At 41.3% G+C, this 18,512-nt stretch overlaps 1 protein-coding gene across 2 annotated transcripts in view; it reads left to right on the top strand.

Moving 5' to 3' along the window:
- Nucleotides 1-9,918, top strand: part of SESN3 (sestrin 3) — a 66,306-nt gene extending 56,388 nt beyond the window's left edge. For both annotated transcript variants that reach the window (XM_089775725.1, XM_089775726.1), the window contains exon 10: nt 788-9,918. In XM_089775725.1, coding sequence (XP_089631851.1) covers nt 788-874 — 87 coding nt within the window. In that variant the 3' untranslated portion in view covers nt 875-9,918. The remainder of the gene's footprint in view (nt 1-787) is intronic.
- Nucleotides 9,919-18,512: the final 8,594 nt, after the last annotated feature.

Raw genomic sequence — 18,512 nt, 5'->3', positions numbered from 1 at the left:
TCTTCCTTTATTGATAACTGCTAGGTCTCCTAATATCACCAGCTAAGCTGGAACAGACCTGATCAAAACTTAGATGGGATACATAAAAGAGAGACCTAGAAGTTGCAGGGAATGATGTGAGAGATTCAGTAGTCAGTATTCTTCTCTTCTAATGTGGTATCTGAGCCAGTGCCCCAGCATTGCACTAGGAGACATCATGCTGCTCGAAGTTCCTGAGACAGCTGTGCAGTAAGCCCAGATGCTAAAGCAGCAAGCAGTGCTATGTGCATTTTTTATTCCTTGTTGTTAAGTAAATATCAATCTGAAACCAGCCTGTCTTCATTGGAATAATTTGCCATTCCTAAGGTTGCAGTTATTTGACAGTTGATTTCGTATGGTGTTTGGCATGTGGACTGAAGATACAACATTGATAACAGAAATCTAGTCCCCAGAGTATAATGTTCATAGTCATAGTGAAATGAAAGTCTTCTCTCATGATTGCTGTTACCATACATCCATTGTTTTGCTGTGAGTTCTTTTAAAACAGATGGAACACTGCTTAAAGCTGTAATTAGGGCTTGTTACTGGGGAGTTTAGAATGTCAGATAAAATTGGCATATTAGATAGCAATCTGGAGAAGAAATAGCAACACTTCAGTCTACCACATGACACTAGTATGTAGAGAGAAGTGATGCAGCTATTTTTAGTTAGCACAAACGTCTAAATCTGTAAGATAATTGATTAAACTCTTCTGCTGGTTGATATGTAATAGTGAACTAAATGCCTTTTTTTTAATTATTTTAAACAGGTCCATGTAAACCTACTTTTAATGGAAGCCCGTATGCAAGCAGAACTTCTATATGCCCTTCGTGCCATAACTCGACACTTGACCTGAAGCATCAATTTAGAGAGGGCAAAGGAAGTTTAATTGCTACGTAAAGACTTTTGAAATAGATACACACCAGAAGCTGTATGTGATGTAGCATCAAGTTACTCAATTCTCTAGTGTCAAAGTTTAGCCGTATTTTTGGCGGCTGTAATGTGCAATGACGTGTTTTATTTTCTTGATGCTTAACATTACTAATGATATCAAAAATAACAGAGGAGCACTACTTTTTCTAGTTGGATTTCAAGATACTGGTCAAAATCCTAAGACTAATTTTGTTATACTCAACTCTAGTGCTTTGTTCTTAAATACAAAAAAGTGTTTATCTTTTCAAGCAATCATTTTTCAGATTAGTGGAATTCAGCAAAGATTTTTTTGGATGTACTAAGAGATCGTAATGCCATGTCCTAACTCTAGTAGAGAGAAACATGTGATCTATGACACTGAAATGGCTACTGGATTCTTTATCTCCTGGAGACTACTTGTCAGGCACTGTTTTACTACAGCAATTGAAGGTGATGTGAAGTGTAATGCCAACAATGGTCCACATTTTAATGTGACATTAATCATGATAAATTCTACAGCATGCTACTGAAATGGAAAATTCAGTTATTTTTCCAAAAGAAGAGGTTTCACAATGATCCATTTCAGTTGTACATATTATGGTTCAATCATGGATAATTTTGTCTTACAGACAGTCACCCTCAGTCGTCTTTACAGCATACATGCTCATCATAGTGTTGCTTGCAAGTTCACTTAGTTGGTGCCTGTAAATGTATTAACAGACTGACCAAAAAAATTTTTTGCACTCTCCTTTTTCCAGTGCATTTTATAGTTTAAGTAAAGCAAAGGAAGGCTATCTTACATGTGGCTTTCCTATTAGATTATAGACATTTATTTTCTAGGATTTTTTCATTCATAGTGTCAGAATACTTTAGCATTCAAAGCTAAAATTGTGTTTCTATGCATTAATGTGTGTGAACAAAAGAAAAGTGCAATATTTAAAAAGAAAGCAAGCTTTTTCCCTATTATGTCATGGCTAAAGTGCCCTTTTTATACAGCCATAAAGAAATTTTAAAACAATTTCTTTATTGTCCAAGGCTTTGCATTTTTGTTTTAGCTTGTATGGTTTGAGCAATCTGATATTTAAGTGCCAAAGCATCCACAAAATTAAACTTGGACAACTGCTAATACTGGGGAAGAAATAAGCTGCCAAAAATATCACATTTTTGCATTGTTTTGTGTTGCTTGACTAGACTGATTTTAAGAGCACAACATTTCAGTGTTTATAGCTTTACTTTGGATTGTGTTAATGAACCAGTGAAGTGCCTAAATTCATGCTTAAACTTACCCAGTAGGACATAGCAGTCACTGCTAAAAGTCTTTTGTTTTGGCTTTTGTTTTCTGTTTACTATAAGAAGGGTGGCTTTAATTGCTTTTACATGTATTAGAAGCAAACTGGTTAGGCTTTCTAAAGTTTTTCTGAGTTGTAGACGATGTAAGAAAACGTTTACATTGAAGACTGCAGAATAGCCCTTTTAACAACTTTCATTGAGGGAAACAAACAAACATGGACCAGTATACTACTAAAATTAGTTTTCTTCCTCCTTCCCTTAATAACTTGCTGTGACACCACATCATGGGGTTTTTGTTTTAGCTGTTCCAGATTGGAAAACTAAATGATTGTACATTTAAATTCATTTTTCTGCACTTTTGGATGGCAGTCTATTTGCATGAAAAGCCGTGTGAGAAAGAAATTACTAACTTTTTAAAGCCAAGATAAGAAGCTGCCCAACAAACTGTGTATCTGAATCTCTCCTGTATAAAACATTGCATAAATAATAAGATTTATTCATCTTGTATAGCTCACCATAAAGATTATTCAGCCAGTGCGGTGAGAGGTTGATATACATAACCTTAGATTTGATTTATTTAACTTATCTTTTTTCAACTTAACTATAGTGGCTGCACCTAATGAGGTTTTTTGCTTGTAACCGTTCTATCTGGGAAGGATGTTAGTAACTTTGACATTAATTATGGAAACTCTGTTCAGTGAAATCTCTTTGATATGAGAGGCAAGGTATTTCTCAAGAACAGTTAAGTTTTGGAAGGAAGGTGAAACTAGTTTTAGGTAGCTACCATAACCACTTAATTCCTCTTCAGAAATATAAGGATTGTAAAGTAGCTTGAGTATTAGTTGTAGAAACTTTTAGTGCCTTTATTTTAATCTTTCACTACCGAATTTACTTTTCCAGCTGAATTGCCTTCTCAGCGAAGTATGTGATTAGATTTTTGAAATACATAAACTGTAATTGAATTGATCTCTTCATAGTGAATCAGTTTAAACAAAATGAAGAGTGATTTCAGAAGATGCCATATCTTATCTAATATGGCCCACATGGCATTCCACATTGGGAAATGTCATTTGACAACTAGTTACTTGCTGTAACTTTCCTATATAAAATGCGAACTTAAAAAATTATAATGCTGTTTTCCACTTTTTCAGAGTATTCAGTTTACTGTATAATCATTTATAGCCTAGCTTTTATACTCAAAATGTGATATTTTTAAAATATAGATGTTTGTTCAGGACAGGTGTTAAGGGTATACGATTATACCGTATATTTTACCTACACCGTAGGCTCACTTTGTGCCAAACTTAAATGTGCAACTGTTTTTAAAAAATGTAAATGTGAATCCTGCAACTTCATTGCTTGTCAACGTCCTTTGTCAGAAATGTACCTTAATAATCCATGGGGGAACATGCATGGCTACTGACTTTTTGCTTTCCCTTTCTAGGGTTTATATGTATCAGCATTAATGTTTAATTATCAAAATCCCTGTCTTCACTAAGGTAAAAAGACAAATGCATCATCTCTTATCTGCTGAAGAAAAGTCCTGAACTATTGGTTCACTAGGGTAATGACTAACCACGTGAGAAATAGGGAATAGCTTTTTTACGAGATTGGAGTGCTTATTAACCTTACGAGCATTTAAAAAGTATTTGTATTCTGGTCAGGCACAAAACAGTACGTTTAGAAATTGCTTGTCTGTAATGAAAATAAGTTGGGGGAAAAGTACAAGTTGGAAAAGCCATTTGCATTCTCTCAGTATTCTATGGCAATAGAATATCATGAGATTGTAGTCATATAATAGTAGAACCCATTTTAAGATAAGTAAGATACAATTTATGCTAACAGCAGGTGATTCAAACTACTGTTGAGTCCCATGAGAACTAATTTTTGAAATTCTTCTATAGTTCACTTATGTCCATGGTGCTGCAGTTCTAGTGCATAGGATGCCTAAGTTAATACTGCTGGGATTTACACAGAATTGGGCCAGAGAGCTTGTCTCGATCTGCTTTTTTCCCCTAACCTTCCTCCCCCAAAACATAAGCTAATTTGTTTGATGTTTTAGCAAGTGGGAGCTGCAAAATTAGCTGCAAATGTAAAAATTACATATTTAGGACTATCTTAAATTGAAGTCAAATTAGAACAAATCAGAAAGACAATGTTTAAATAATAAAGCTTAAATTGAAAAGGACAAGGGGACAGATTAGGTGCCTACTAGGATTTCCAGAATGCTTTCAATGGATGTTAAGTACATAGGCACTTCTGAAAATCCTGGTAGGTACCTTTTTCCATATCTGAACCCAATTTTTAATGGTATTCAGTTGCCAAAAGTTACTAGACTAGCAGTTAGTTTCCATGAATATTAAAGTAATAGTATAATTTGTATTGGTTTAGTGACATAAATAGTTTTTATTCACTTTTTTGAAAGATGTTAATATGTATGCTGCTACCATTGTAGAACAAAATCTTCACATCCTTGCTCTTGTGTATGCACTTGTTCATCGTAAGTATATGCGTTTAACAGATGTGCTCAGACTGACCTAGCTTCTAGGGGATAAATTTTGAAGCCTCCACTTGAACCAAGCACCCATTGGATTCAGTGGGTGTCTGGCCTGTGTCAGGCCTTTCTATCCATAGGGCCTGATCCAACACCCATTGACATTACCGTACTTTCACAATAGGCCCATAGTACATAAACGAGAAGGAAATGGATCAACCATCTGTAAATGAAACTTACTGTAGCTGATCCAGGCAGATACCCTGCCTTTGGCACACAAATGCTGCCTACCACAAAGGTTGGCCAAAAAGTTAATTTTTTCCAAATCAACTTTTAAGTTAATCAAGAAGTCTTTGTCTTTCTCAAGTGAAAGAGTTCGGCAAGCTGTACACATCACAACATCACACACCCATTCGGCATGGAGGACACCTGGTACAATAATAGGAAATTAGGACTGATGCATTGGCATACCAGTTTGCGGATGCTTAGCATCTGCCTGCTGTATCCTATTTTAACCTTGGCCATGCAGTGAGTCCCCACAGGCACCCCATCCCAATCTCCCATCCAGCTCTGCTTTTCACCAAGGGCTTTGAGCCCGAGTTTTCAATGGCTAATCCTGTCTAAAGGTCTCTCATCTCAAGACATTGTTAGAAGGAAAAGTTCTTAGTCCTGCTCTCCCACTTGTCAAAGTCTAAATTTCAGGTTTCAGGGACAAGCTCCCAGGCTCAAGATCTAAAGACTGCATTCATTTCCCAAGTCAGCCATCTAGATGCTAGCTGGAGTTCAGTGGTCATATTCAATGTTCCTTACTTTCAGCAACACTGAATTAAAATGTTCCCTTTATTCCGGGCCAGGGAGATTAAATCTCTTCTAAAAGTTCAGCGTGCCTATTTTAAATGTTAAAATCACACTGTCGAGAAGGGAGACTAACTTAACAGAGCTTTATTTCTAAGGATCTGATTCTGCCATCCTTATGAAATGAGCCAACTGGACCACTCATGGAGCGGTGCTACTCAGTATAGGAAACAGGGATCAGAGTCTTGCTCTGTAATTAAAAAAAAAGGCCTAAAGAAGAGCTTTGTATGGCTCTAAAGCTTGTCTCTTTCACCAACAAAACTCGGCTCAATAAAAGATACTCATCCAGCTTGTGTCTACAATAAAAGAAATCCTCTAGTACTTACTCTTGACCCACTCATGAAGACCCTTCTCAGATAAAACTTCCCTTAATTTTGGGGAATTTTCCACATGTAAAGGCTTTAGACCTAGACCATTCAGTTTTCTTAACATATACCTTTGTACAACTAGTAAGAGACTAAAATGAATTTCAGTAGGGAATCACTTTAGATTGGGGGGGGACGACCCTTAAAAGGAAGTAGATTGTATAATGGCCTTTAGAACAAATTACCTTTGTATACTTCTTATGGACAGCTCTAAGCATAAATACATCTGCTTATGATTATTTGAGACAGCAAAGGTTTTTTACTCGTTAGGAGGGCCTGATTCTGCTTTAATTGAAGTCTGTGGAAGGTTTTGCTCCTGATTCTGATGCCATTATAACGTTTTTATGATACTGAAAAATATACAAAATAATGGGCCTTCCCATGCAAATGTTCTTACCTGAGTAAATTTACTTGGGTGAATAAAGTTATTTGCATGGGGCTGTTTGACAGGAAGGAAGGAATAAAATTAGGAGGGAAATCAGTGTTTTTATTCCCTAAAATAAAATATCATCAAATGGATTTAAAAATACATAGATGGTACTTCTGTATTCAGGGGAAAGGGTGGCAATACTTTTTCCTCCAAGACTGCCAGTGAAATTTTTTTACAAAAGATATGGCTTTGAGTTGCTGGGTTTTAATTGTGGTATCTTGGCCATCTTATCGTTCTACAGTGTAAAGGGGTTGGGAGACCAGTCTTTAATTTTTGAAAGTAAAAACTGTTGTTCAAATTTCCTTTTCTGGCATTTGTTATAAACTTCTTTAGGCAAAAGTTTTAAGAATTATGGCACATCAGATGCCTATCCATCTTAAAGGTTGTAGATAAAATGGCACTAAATTCATCCCAGCAAACTATAATCTACACTTTGCCACATCTAGCTTTATGTTGTGCCTCATCCATGCATAATTCATTTTGTTGTCATAATTCAAACGATGCCCCCCACCAATACTCATACTAATGCTGACAGGACAGGAACAGCCACTCAACAAACTTCCGAAAGTCAGATAAATATTGAGGTTTTGTAAACTTGGTCTCTGTCTTGAGACTCTGAAAAAATACACAAAGACACAAAATACTTCCTTGGCTATGACAGAACTGGATCTAAACTGTAGCTTACAAGATAGCATTTAAACTTGAAATCTATACCACAATTTTTGCTGGACAGCCACATAATGAATGTATATGCTATATCTTTGTATTTGAAACACAATTCAAAATTCACACTGCCAACTACTTTGGTTTTTGTTAAACATTGTATTCACCTTATTTTAAGTTGAGCAGTATATGTAGCATGCTGTGAACATGTTTGATCTTTATAGTTATTCTTAATTCATCAGTATTAACACCTATTCTTTTTGTGTTACTTGGTACTTTTTATCCAATGTAATCAGAAGCTGTGATATGCCTTTGCAGGCCTGTGCTTTGTTACTGTAACATTTCTATTCTTGTGAAGCACATGACTGTAGGCTAATGTGAGGCAGGCGTGTGATCATACAGGACTGCTACTTATCAATCTCTTGTACTATGTAAGATTTTAAATATAATAAGCTTTTAATAGTTAATTGATGCAGTTTAGGATTCACACAAGCAATGTTCAGTATGTGGGAGTCTTTGTATTTATAGTTTTAATTTGTAAACTAGCCAATTTGATAGACATAGCCACTTTAAACTGCTCTTGTGAAACAGACCCTGTTGGAGATAAAATACTGCTATAAATATGGGTAGTAAAGGGCTGGACTAATGGCAGTGTCTTAAGGACTCTCTGTGGATGGGTCAAAGTCTCTTTTTCCCATTAGCATGAAGAGCTGTGGTTTTAAAGCACATTGTAACCTCCCCCATCAATGAATATGCTATTCATAAAGGTGAAATATGTTCCTATGCAAAGCAGGGATGTCAGAGGTTAACCAGTTAACCAGAAAGCATTAGGCTTATCAGAATGCTTACATGTTACAGGTTAATTGGATGGGTCAAGTGGCGGGGACCTGGACAGCTCAGGACAGCAGGCAGGGCCCCAGCTGCAGTGGCAGCCCTACTCCCGGCCATACAGGCAGCCCCGTCCTGGACCCGCTGCACACCAGGCAGGGGCAGATGGGACACACCCATAGCAGCAGCCCCAGCCACACTGGTCCTGGCAAGGCCTGCAGCTCTAGTGGGAGCAGGTGGGACTCCAGCCCTGGCTGTGCTGCAGCAGTAGCCACAGCCCCGGCCATGCCAGTAACCATGGCACCAGCCCTGGCCCCACTGCATGCTGGGTGGTGGTAGGTGGGACCCCAGCTCTGGCCATGCTGCAGTGGCTCCAGGCAGGACCCTGGCCATGGCACAGCAGCCATGCCATGCATGCCCACAGCCTCATGAGACCTTTGGCCCACCAAAGGTTAAGTGGCTAAACAACATAATTTTAATTGTTTAACCAGTTAACTTATTTGAGTGGTATTTACATCCCTAATGCAGAGGACCATTGCAAGCATCATTTACATGTTCTACACGACAGCTCAAAACGGGAGGGATTCAAGTGTTGCCTAAGCCTTGTACCTTGCTGACCTGTAAGACAAGATAATCTTCTGTGGTTAGTCCATTGAGAATCCTAAATTCCTTTGGGGTTTTCTTTAAATAATGGAAATGGCTACATTACTTTTAATTTGATGTCAAAGAAGCCCTGCTCAGCAAGAGAACATAAGGCAAGGTTCCTTCCAAAGGTTGTGATGGGTCTAATTTATTGAGACTAGATTATGATTTAATTATCTACGTGGAATAAGGAGCAATAAGTAGTTGGGCTGCCCAAGAGCAGCCAAAGACAGAGAGTATGTCTACTCTACCGGGGGGGGGGGGGGAGGGTGATTTTTTGAAAAACAGCTATTTTTCTGAAAAACTTCATTTATGTCCACACTGCAATCGTGTTCTTTTGGGAAAAAAATCGAAAGAACAGAGGGGTTTTCCGACATTAGTAAACCTCTTTCTACGAGAAAGAAGCCTGTTTCCGAAAGAGCTCTTTCACAAAAAGGCATGTGTGGATGGAGAAGAGGGAGTTCTTGAGGAAAGAGGAAAAAGCAGGGTTGCGCTGGTGGCAACTCCGCCCATAATAACCACAGCTTAAATATGTCTTAAAAAAAGTGTGGATACTATCTTTCGAAAAAGCATATCGCTTTTTTGATGCGCTTTGGAAGTGTGGACACTCTTTTGGAAGAAGTTTTTTGGAGGATCTCTTCCAGAAAAGCTTCTTCCAAAAGAAGCCTGCAGTCTAGACGTGGTCAGAGATTGTGAATTGGAGAGAAACAAATCCCTTTCCTGGGGCTTCATACTCCAAGGAGGAAGTAAACTGTACCAGGTCTATATTGTATGCAGCCTACTCTCCCCAATGTACCAGTGCAGCTAGGCAGGCAAGCTGAAAGGATGGAGTCTGGGAACCCAGCTTACCCACTCATCTATAATGGATGAGGGAAACAGCAGTTCTGCAGTCTTCTTGCTGTCCTGCGGTACAGTTTATGCTATGGGTAGCCAGTCCAAAGGAATACCTGGGCATCTTACCCAGGGCAGCAGGCTGAGCTTCACTTTGATCCTGACTGCTTATGCATCTTTGCAAATGGCTTGTCCATTGGCAGGGTGAGTAGTTTGGAGTTCATTGCAGGATTCCACAAGAGCTTTTAGCAATTTTTTTCTTCTGTTTCTGATTTTTGGATAAACTGACCTAGCTGGATCCATTTTTCTGTGACTTTTTTTTTTAGTTTTTAGTTGTCTGACTTGAATTCATCATAGATGCGGAAGGAACTTTTTAGTGAATTAAGAGACAAAAAACGCCTTTTAAAAGGAATTGTGTATTAACATGTTAACAGCAATTCATAAATCTGCACTTTTTATGAGGTTTTGAAAAATCTATTTATAGGTACGAAACAATGGGATTTGTTAAACTATCGCATTTATACTTGCTGAAATTTCTTTCATTGTTATCAGTAGGAATTTTATTGGTTCAATAAAACTGGCAAAACTCTGCTCTGTTCTTTTATTTAATGTCTGTTTAGAACACACTTTGTTGCAGAGATATGTTCCTGTCTGCTTTCAGAAATATACCTTCTGAAAGTCTATATCCATTGTGTAGGTTTTCTTCCACTGCCATGCTCTTGGCATGGTTTATCACATTGATACATACACTTGTCCTTTGAACAGAGGTCATGGAAAGCATGCTTAATTCATAATCATTAAATACTCATAATGAAAACACAATTATTGCCATTTCTGATATGGCTGCCATAATTCAGGGCCACTGTACCTCTATTCCCACTCTGTGGCCCAACAGGGACATCCACTGTAAGACTCTAGCTCCCTCGCTGTTGCCTTTCTTGGATGGAAACATGCATGTCTCCCTTCTGACCAGGATATTTCCATGAAGCACAGTCTGCTGCCTATACTGTGAAATCAGGAAAACACAGGCTGTCTAACCAGGCTAATTGCCACAGGTACTACTTACACACTGCTCTTTCTAAGCAAACATTTTATTCTTAAGGTAAAATCCTTAAAGAAAACTGATAACAATCAAAGAGCATTACCTGCATATTACCGAGCTTTCCAGATACTCTTCCCCCTCCTGCCACCAACTCCCTCACAGGCTTTAGCATGTGAATAGTCCTTTAAACCACCACCCCCCCACACACACACACTCTTGCTCTCTCTCTCTCTCTCTCTTCTTCTCCCCCCCCCCCATGGTTTCAAGTTCATAACACACTTTAGCCCAGAACAAGAGCCCAATCTTATGGTGTCTCAGTGGACCAAAGTCTTTCTAACCCTTCCTGAAGATCCTGTCTGTTGCCAGATCTGAAAGAAGGTCCTGGGTCAGTTTAAACTCAGGTTACTTAACCATAAATCCTTTCTTTGTCTGTTCGTCCCTAGAGAATCCAGTTTGAACCAGCATATGCAAGACTTTAGAGATGGTGGGAACACACAGGAGGAGTTACCATCTGAGTGAATTTATCTAATCACCTTCTGCTGTCCTTAACTCCTGGAGGGCTGGATCTTCTTGCCCCATGGAATTAACACAAATCTCTGGCCCACAAGGACACATACACCATCCATTTAGTACAATGGACACTAAAGATGTTTAACTTAATTCAATAATGTTTGCCAGAAATTTCCATAATTGTCACAATGGCACTATCACGTTCATGCCTGCTAATCTACAGAGATTTTAAAGGAATATAGTGATTCCTAATTTAAAAAAAAAGTTTCCCTATTTGTTTTGCTATCAACAAGCAGCCTAATATTATTACATTCTGCATCAAAGATTCAAAGATGTAAGTCTCTCTAAAGTAGAATTCTCCAAATGGAAGTATTCGGTTGCATGGTTGCACTAATTTTTACAGGCCCCTTAGCAAAATTTTCCTAGCTCAAATTATGATGAATGAATCGGGTCAACAATTAGTCTTACACCTTGAGAATTTTTTCAGTTGGCCTTTCATAGTCACCTCCCTGTGTAAGATCTTGTCTACCCTACCATGGTAAGTCAACCTAAGTTTTGCTATTCCAGCTACATGAATGAAATATCTGATATTGACGTATCTTAGGTCAATTTACTGCGCTGTCTACACTGCCCTGCATCAATGGGAGATTCTTCCATCAACTTACTTTACTCTTGTTCCAGAGTCAACCAGAGAGCACTCTGTGGTCTTCACTGAGACCCCCTAAATCAATTTCTGCTGCACTGATTGCAGCAACATCTATCCCCGGTAAGCATAGACATGGCCTGACCTGTTGACACCATTTAAGTTCCACTGTTGATCACACTTTTACTAGTAGCTAGCAAGTGAGCACACCACCCTTGCAGCAGAATTCATTAGAGCTTTGTCTAGGGCTAGATTCTGATACCTTTATACTGAACTGTTTGTGCTCCTGCTATCAGTGGCTTGCTCTACACTAGACCAGGCAGATCAGTTTAAGGTACGCAACTCAAGCTACTCAAAATGCATAGGTGGAGTTGGTTTAAACTGAGCCGTGGCAGCATTCACACATTATAGTCTATTGTACTAATTTGAAGACCATTTAAATTGAAGGAGTAAACATAGCTGTTTAATTAGAGGGGAGGGAGGAGAACGTTAACAATGCTATGTGCTAAAACCCCTACAGATACCTGTCCCAGCTTCTGTGTGCAGAGCTTACCTGCCACAAGCCAAATGGCAAAGAACCAATATTCTTAAAGTAAATGTCCTCAAAATACAAGGAGTGCATAATGTAGAAGATCTGTAACTATATGAAGAAACAGCAAACTCACAGTAAATTTGCTGACTCCTAGCAGAGAAACATGTCTGATGTAGACATCAAAACATATTACATCAAAGCATCTCCTACCCCAAGACCTGAAGGCTTAAGTGATACTATTTTCTAAAATCCTGAAAAGCATCTACAATAGATCACATGTAAGTGGTCTTCATTAGTTCATGTCTTTTGAGACTAAACCTACTTTGGTCTCTCGTTATTCTAAATTGGAAGTTTTTGTCTGATGTGAATGGTTTACATTTAACTTTTAATATTTAATATTGACAATTGCCATTTAGCACTAAACATCCAATAAGTACTGATGAGGCAGTTATTAGATATGTAGGATAAGGTCTCACTCAGAACATAGGGCATCCAGCATTTCTGATGGGCAAAACCCATACACTCTTTTTCTTCCTATCAAATTTCTCTCAGATTTGTCTAATGGGCCTTCTGCTCTGTCAATAATTATGTGGAGGTGGTAATTGCTGTGGTTATTGGGGCCACACTCTTCTCAGTTACTGCCACTGGTTGGCTGTTACTGCCATTGCTGTAGTCACTTTAGAATTATGTGGTTGCTGCTACTGCTTCTGCTTCTTTGCAGAGTTCTATTGCTGCTGCAGTTGCTCCTTTGCAGGTAGCTGCTTCTTTGTAGGTATCTTGCAGTTTCTGTTCTCTATCAAGCCCCAGACTCACTTCATGTTCAACCTATCTGCTACTGGCTTTATATACTGGGGGCTCTCCCAAGCTCAGCCAATCGGCTTCCAGCTTTCTGTTGGCTCTGTCCTTAGCCCCACCCAGTCATGTATATTTGCGTATGCATTGGTAGTTCCTCCCAGTCACATGTATCCCTATGAGACTGTTAGATGTCAGTCAAGGAGGATGTGAGCGTCAGCTCTCACACAAAGTTGGGCTTTTTTTTGCTGAGTCACTACCTACTGGAAGTGGAACAGCAAGCAGAATTGCCTATTACATCATATGGAATTTTCCAGAAATTGAATGTACCATTATGTCACTATATACCTTTCAGAGATGTAACCTTCCATTTACCCTTTCCCTACATCCGCCATTTTGTCAGCCATATTGGATTTTCTAAATTTAAACTATTTAATAACTTTTAATCTTAAAACTAATTACTGTTTTATGCACTCTCGCAGGTCTTGATACTATCACCACCCTTTTTATGTCCCATTAAGAGAGTTACACTTGTTCAGATTTTTAAACCCTTTCTGAGTATTTTTCTACCAGCCTTCATTTAAACCATTCAAGGCAAAAACTTCTTGCTTCACTATTGGATCATGTTATGCCATTGTCTGCATTACTGAAGACTCCATTATCGAATATTTGATCCCTTTCTAGGTATTTACACTATGACAAACTCATTCCTTAACTTTGTTGTTGAGTTGAATAGATGGAGCTCTTTGAGTCTGTCACTAGAAGGCAGGTTTTCTAATCCTTCAGTCATTTTCATGGTTCTTCACTGAACCCTCTCCAATTTGTCAACATACTTCTTGAACTGCGGACACCAGAACCAGACCCAGTATTCCAGCAGCAGGTGTGGCTGAGGTAAATGCAGAGGGAAAATAATCCCGGTATTCCTACTCAATATTTCTCTATACAGACATCCAAGGATTGCATTAGCCCTTTTGGCCACAGTGTCACCCGGGAGCTCATGTTCCCCCAGTTATCCACCACAATGTCCAGATTGTTTTTAGAGTCTCTACTTCCCAGGACAGAGCCCCCATTCTGCAAGTATGGCCTACATTCTTTGTTCCCTGATGTCTATGTCATCCAACCACCACCTCTGAAAGTACAAAATCAGAAGGACGCCCTACTCATTCCTTCTCCTGCCCTTCATTATGGCCCCAAGACCAGAGAAACTCTTTGAGCCCTAGCACTGCAGCAGGAAGCAAGAGCTCCTCCAGCCCCAGGACCTCTGTGGGGGATTTTCCTGGAGGCCACAAATTGGCCAGGGACTCTGGGAAAGGCCCTCCTGGCCCACAGTCCACCACTGGATGTAGGATGCTTTACCTTCTGTATTTGTGGGTCATTCAGCCAGGGTAGGTCTCCTGTCTGAATACTCAGCTCTCCCTCCTCCTAGATGGTGCCAGAAAACCTCCCTCCCCCTTTTTTAAAATTTTTGGTCACTTAACATAGCCACTCACAAAATCCCCTTGACTCTCTTTGTTGTATCGTCCCTCTAATACAGGAATGAGCAATAATTTTTTAATAGAAGGGGCACTCCTAGATTTTTGCTAAGTGGTCAAGGGCTTCACTTATCTATAGAAGGGAGTGTGGGGTCTGGGATGGAGATTGGGTGTAGAAGGGAACTCAGCATATGGAACTAGGGTGCAGGAGAAAGTGTGGGGTCTGAAAGGGAGTTTGAGTGAAGAAGAGTGTTGTGATGGACAGAAGATTGGGGTGCAAGGTCCAGGAGGGAGTCTGGGTACAGGAGAGGATTCTGGCCTGGGGGAGGTTTGCAGGGTCTGGGAGGGAGTTGTGACTTGAGGGTAGGGGGTGGGAGGGTGCAGAGGGCTTGGATGGTGACCTGGGGCAGGAAGGGGTGGTTGTTTGGGGCAGGGAGTTAGGGTGCAGGATGAGCTGGAGTGCCAGAGGAAGACTGCCCATGAGGTGCTTACCGAGGTGGCTCGTGGCCAGCAGCCCAGTGGGCTCCTCAAGTAGACTCCCTGCCTGCCAGCAGCCCCAGGCCATTGGAAGTGGCTGGCTGCTCTATATGCTTCTCTGCGCTGGGCACCTGGGGGAAGGGGAGTAACTTTGCATGCTGCCCCAACCCCAGCACAACCTCTCAGTTCCCATTGGCCAGAATTGCAGTGGGACAGAGAGGCATGTGGAATAGCCAGCTGCTCTGAGTGGCCTGTAGCTGCTCCTTGCCTGAGAGTGGAGTGGGATGCAGGCCGTTGAGTTTCTTCAGCAGAGAAACTACTTTTCTCCCTGTTTTGTTATTCTTCAGAGGTTCGCTGTCTTAATGAAACAGCGATATTTTACTTTAATGTTCTTTCACCATGTGGAGATATGCAGCCAGCTGTGGGTTTCAAAGCAGGTCTGACCTGCTTAAGTACTGCAATGAACCCGCTGGCTCTGTAGTGGGTTGGAGAAAAACCTGAAAGGGTTGGGCCACAAGACAGCCTAGAAGGTGAAAGGTCCGTATAGCATCATCTCGTCAGCAGATGATGTGACTAGGATCACTATGTGATCCTGAACGATCAGGACAATAAAACACATTCCTGTCAGTGCTGAGCTGAAGAGCTGGGTCTGACCTGCCTATGTTGTAGCTTCCAAAAGCTTGAGGTTCAGTTTGCATAAATCTGAATTCAAATTTGCATACACTTGCAAAGATCAAAGCCTGCCTAAAAACAGCTGATTTTATTTTCATGTCTTTAAGGGAATATGCAGCGCACCCCCATGCAGAGCAGGGCCATGTGTGCTGGATTACACCTATCCCCTCTCACCGCTCTTAGCACAGTGCTCTGTGTGGCATGAAGCTTTGAGGGTTCACAAGCACTAGCCGTCGGTGGGTCCCCTTTAACTCTCATGCTTAGGGTAGGATAACTCTCATGTAATAGGATAGGTGGCACAGGGTGTAAAGACACAAATAAAAGACTCAGTTGCTTAAAATTATAACCCAAAGCTCTCACCAGCAGTTCCTAGCCCAGCCTATAGGAACAATTCAACTAATTGGTATAAAGGTAAGAGTCTCATTCTGTGTAACCTGTCCTCACTGTTCTTCTGCCTGACCCAGTTTTATAGCGCTCCGCTGCAAGTGACTGCTGGCCTCTGCTGGTGAATGGTATCAGAGGGGTAGCCGTGTTAGTCTGAATCTGCAAAAGCGACGAGGAGTCCTGTGGCACCTTATAGACTCACTTCAGTTAGTCTATAAGGTGCCACAGGACTCCTCGTCGCTTTTGCTGGTGAATGGCTGCCCAACTCTCCAAATGCAAATGCCAGCTCCCAGGCAGCTTGCTCCCTGGCCTTCCCTCCCAGCTGCTGCTCTCCTCATGCAGCCTCTGGTTCCTTCCTGAGCCCTCCTCTCTGACCTCAGGCTGTTACTTGGCTGTTACTTCCCATTCTGCTGCAGAGGGATTATGGAGGTTTCTACAGGGTTACACAGTGATGAGTCAGTAAGTGCATTCAATATTCACCTCCATGGACATGTTGAGGAACTGCTTTCTCTGGGAAGGGTGGGATGGGCCTCATGTTCCCCATCTCTGTCGCTCTGAACTTCCTCTCTTTCTCTGACCGCAAGGTCTCATTTCGACATCCCCTTCCCCCATCACAACCCTCCCCCTTACCTCCTTGTACTAGGGATGTTAAATATCGGTTAATTTAATAGTCAAGTGACCTCGTGAATTCTTATCGGATAGTCGACTATTCTATAGTCCCCGGGGGCAGAGCCAGCAGCCAGTGCGCTCCAGCTTCACACCCTAGAAGACCCCTGCCACTCCACGCTGCTGCTTCTGTATCAGAGATAGAAGCACGGGATGCCAGGTGGGAGTTGGTCCGTGAAGGGAGCCAGTTAAAAAACAAGCTGTCCTTGTGGACCATAAAGAGGCAGTGGCTCAGGGTAGGAGCAGCCCCTATCTAGGGGGTGGGTCTGAGCTCCCAGACTCAGCATGAGCTGGAACTGAGCTTGGCTGCCTGCCCGCCTGGCTCCTAAAACACTTTAAATGCAGAGCTGCAGTGGGGGTAGGTCCCAGACTGCTAACAAATGTACTGGCAAGTGGGAAGGGGAATGTGCATAGTCTATAGCATTAATGGATAAACTTTTGCTTATCAGTTAATCGACTTCACTTTTATATTCCTACCTTGTACCCCGCCCCCGGCTCTGCAGTCTCTCTGGGCCTCTCTTTCCTTCAGGGACAGGTTACAAGTCTCTGACTATCTTTCTCAAGTCTCTGACTATCTTTCTCTTCATCCTCCCTGTGCCCCTCTCCCCTCCTGCTCACTGGCCCTCCTCCAGATCTCAACATTTGACATTGTTTTGGTTTTGAATGCTGGCGGGGCGGGGGAAGGGGTTATATATAATACTACATTTATAAGTTCAATTGTCATGATAAAGAGACTCCACTATAGTACTTGTGTTAGGTGAACTGGAAAATACTATGTATTTTGGTTTTGTTTTTACAGTGCATATTTGTAATAAAAATAAGCATAAAGTGAGCACTGTACATTTTGTATTGTGTTGTAATTGAAATCAATATATTTGAAAATGTAGAAAACATCCAAAAATATGCAAATAAATGGCATATGCATCATGCAATTAAACACAATTAATTTTAAATTGTTTGATGGCCCTAATACATACACACACAAACATACACACACAAACAAAAATTCTCTGTTGAAGTCTCTGGACATTTTGTTTAGCAACAATTTTTTACCTCTTGTTTACTGCTTAAACAGCTACATCTAGTGACTTGGGTTGTCTGGTGACTTCCTGGTATGTGGAGTTGGCAGCACTGCTTCATGTTTCCTTTTCCTGGGTGTTGCAGGAAAGCTGTGTGAAGAAACTGGGCTTGATGTTTGGCTTTTGAGAATGCTGAGATCTGTGGCCATTCCAGCTGCCTTCACAAGTTCTCAGTCTTGGGCTAGTTGCCAGGGCAGCACTGAGCCCAGAATCTCCTCCCATGCTTGTTTGTGTTTATTTTAGATTGTGTGGATCCTGCCTATACTGGCTGCTGTGCCTGTGCTGGTAGCCAGATCTGACTTGGAAAATGACCATCCATGCGGTTCTGTGAGACACATACTTGACAACTATTTCATTGAACAGCAGTAGGGAAGGCGGCTCTGCTCTGGGGCAGCCCCAGAAATGCTTCACATGGAATACACAGCTAACCCTCCCTCACTTAACATAGCAGGGTAACTACACAGGCACCTTTATCTTACCCTCCCCCCTTGTCTCTACCCCATCCTGACCCTCAGGCTCCACATCACCCTTCTCCCAGTTGCGGGCCCTCATCCCATCTCCTCATTCTTCCAACAGATCTTGGGGCTGTTGCTAAGGGAGTCCTGCAGGCAGAACAGATTGGGGCATGGGCTGCTGGAAGTGGTATGAGGCTGGGAACACCTCACAGAAAGCCTTGGTGCAGAAGCCTGCCCCACAACAGGTTTGGCCTTGCAGCCCCTTCCTATTGAGAGGGTATGGGGGGGGGGCACACAGGGTCAGAATATGGAGTGGCATTGTGAACCAGTGCACAGGGGTTGCAGTGCTATGCAGATCTGGCCCAGCCCCTTCCCTATAACAGATGGCCTAAGGAGCCTATCCTGAGTGTCACTGTGAACCTCATGCACTAGGGTGCAGCACCTCTCACTAATATTGGCA

The sequence above is a fragment of the Pelodiscus sinensis genome, chromosome 1 (assembly GCF_052426305.1).
Source record: "Pelodiscus sinensis isolate ZL-2025 chromosome 1, ASM5242630v1, whole genome shotgun sequence".
NCBI lineage: Eukaryota > Metazoa > Chordata > Testudines > Trionychidae > Pelodiscus > Pelodiscus sinensis.
Note: the sequence above shows the minus strand (reverse complement) of the source record. Positions and strands in the feature narration are given on the sequence as shown.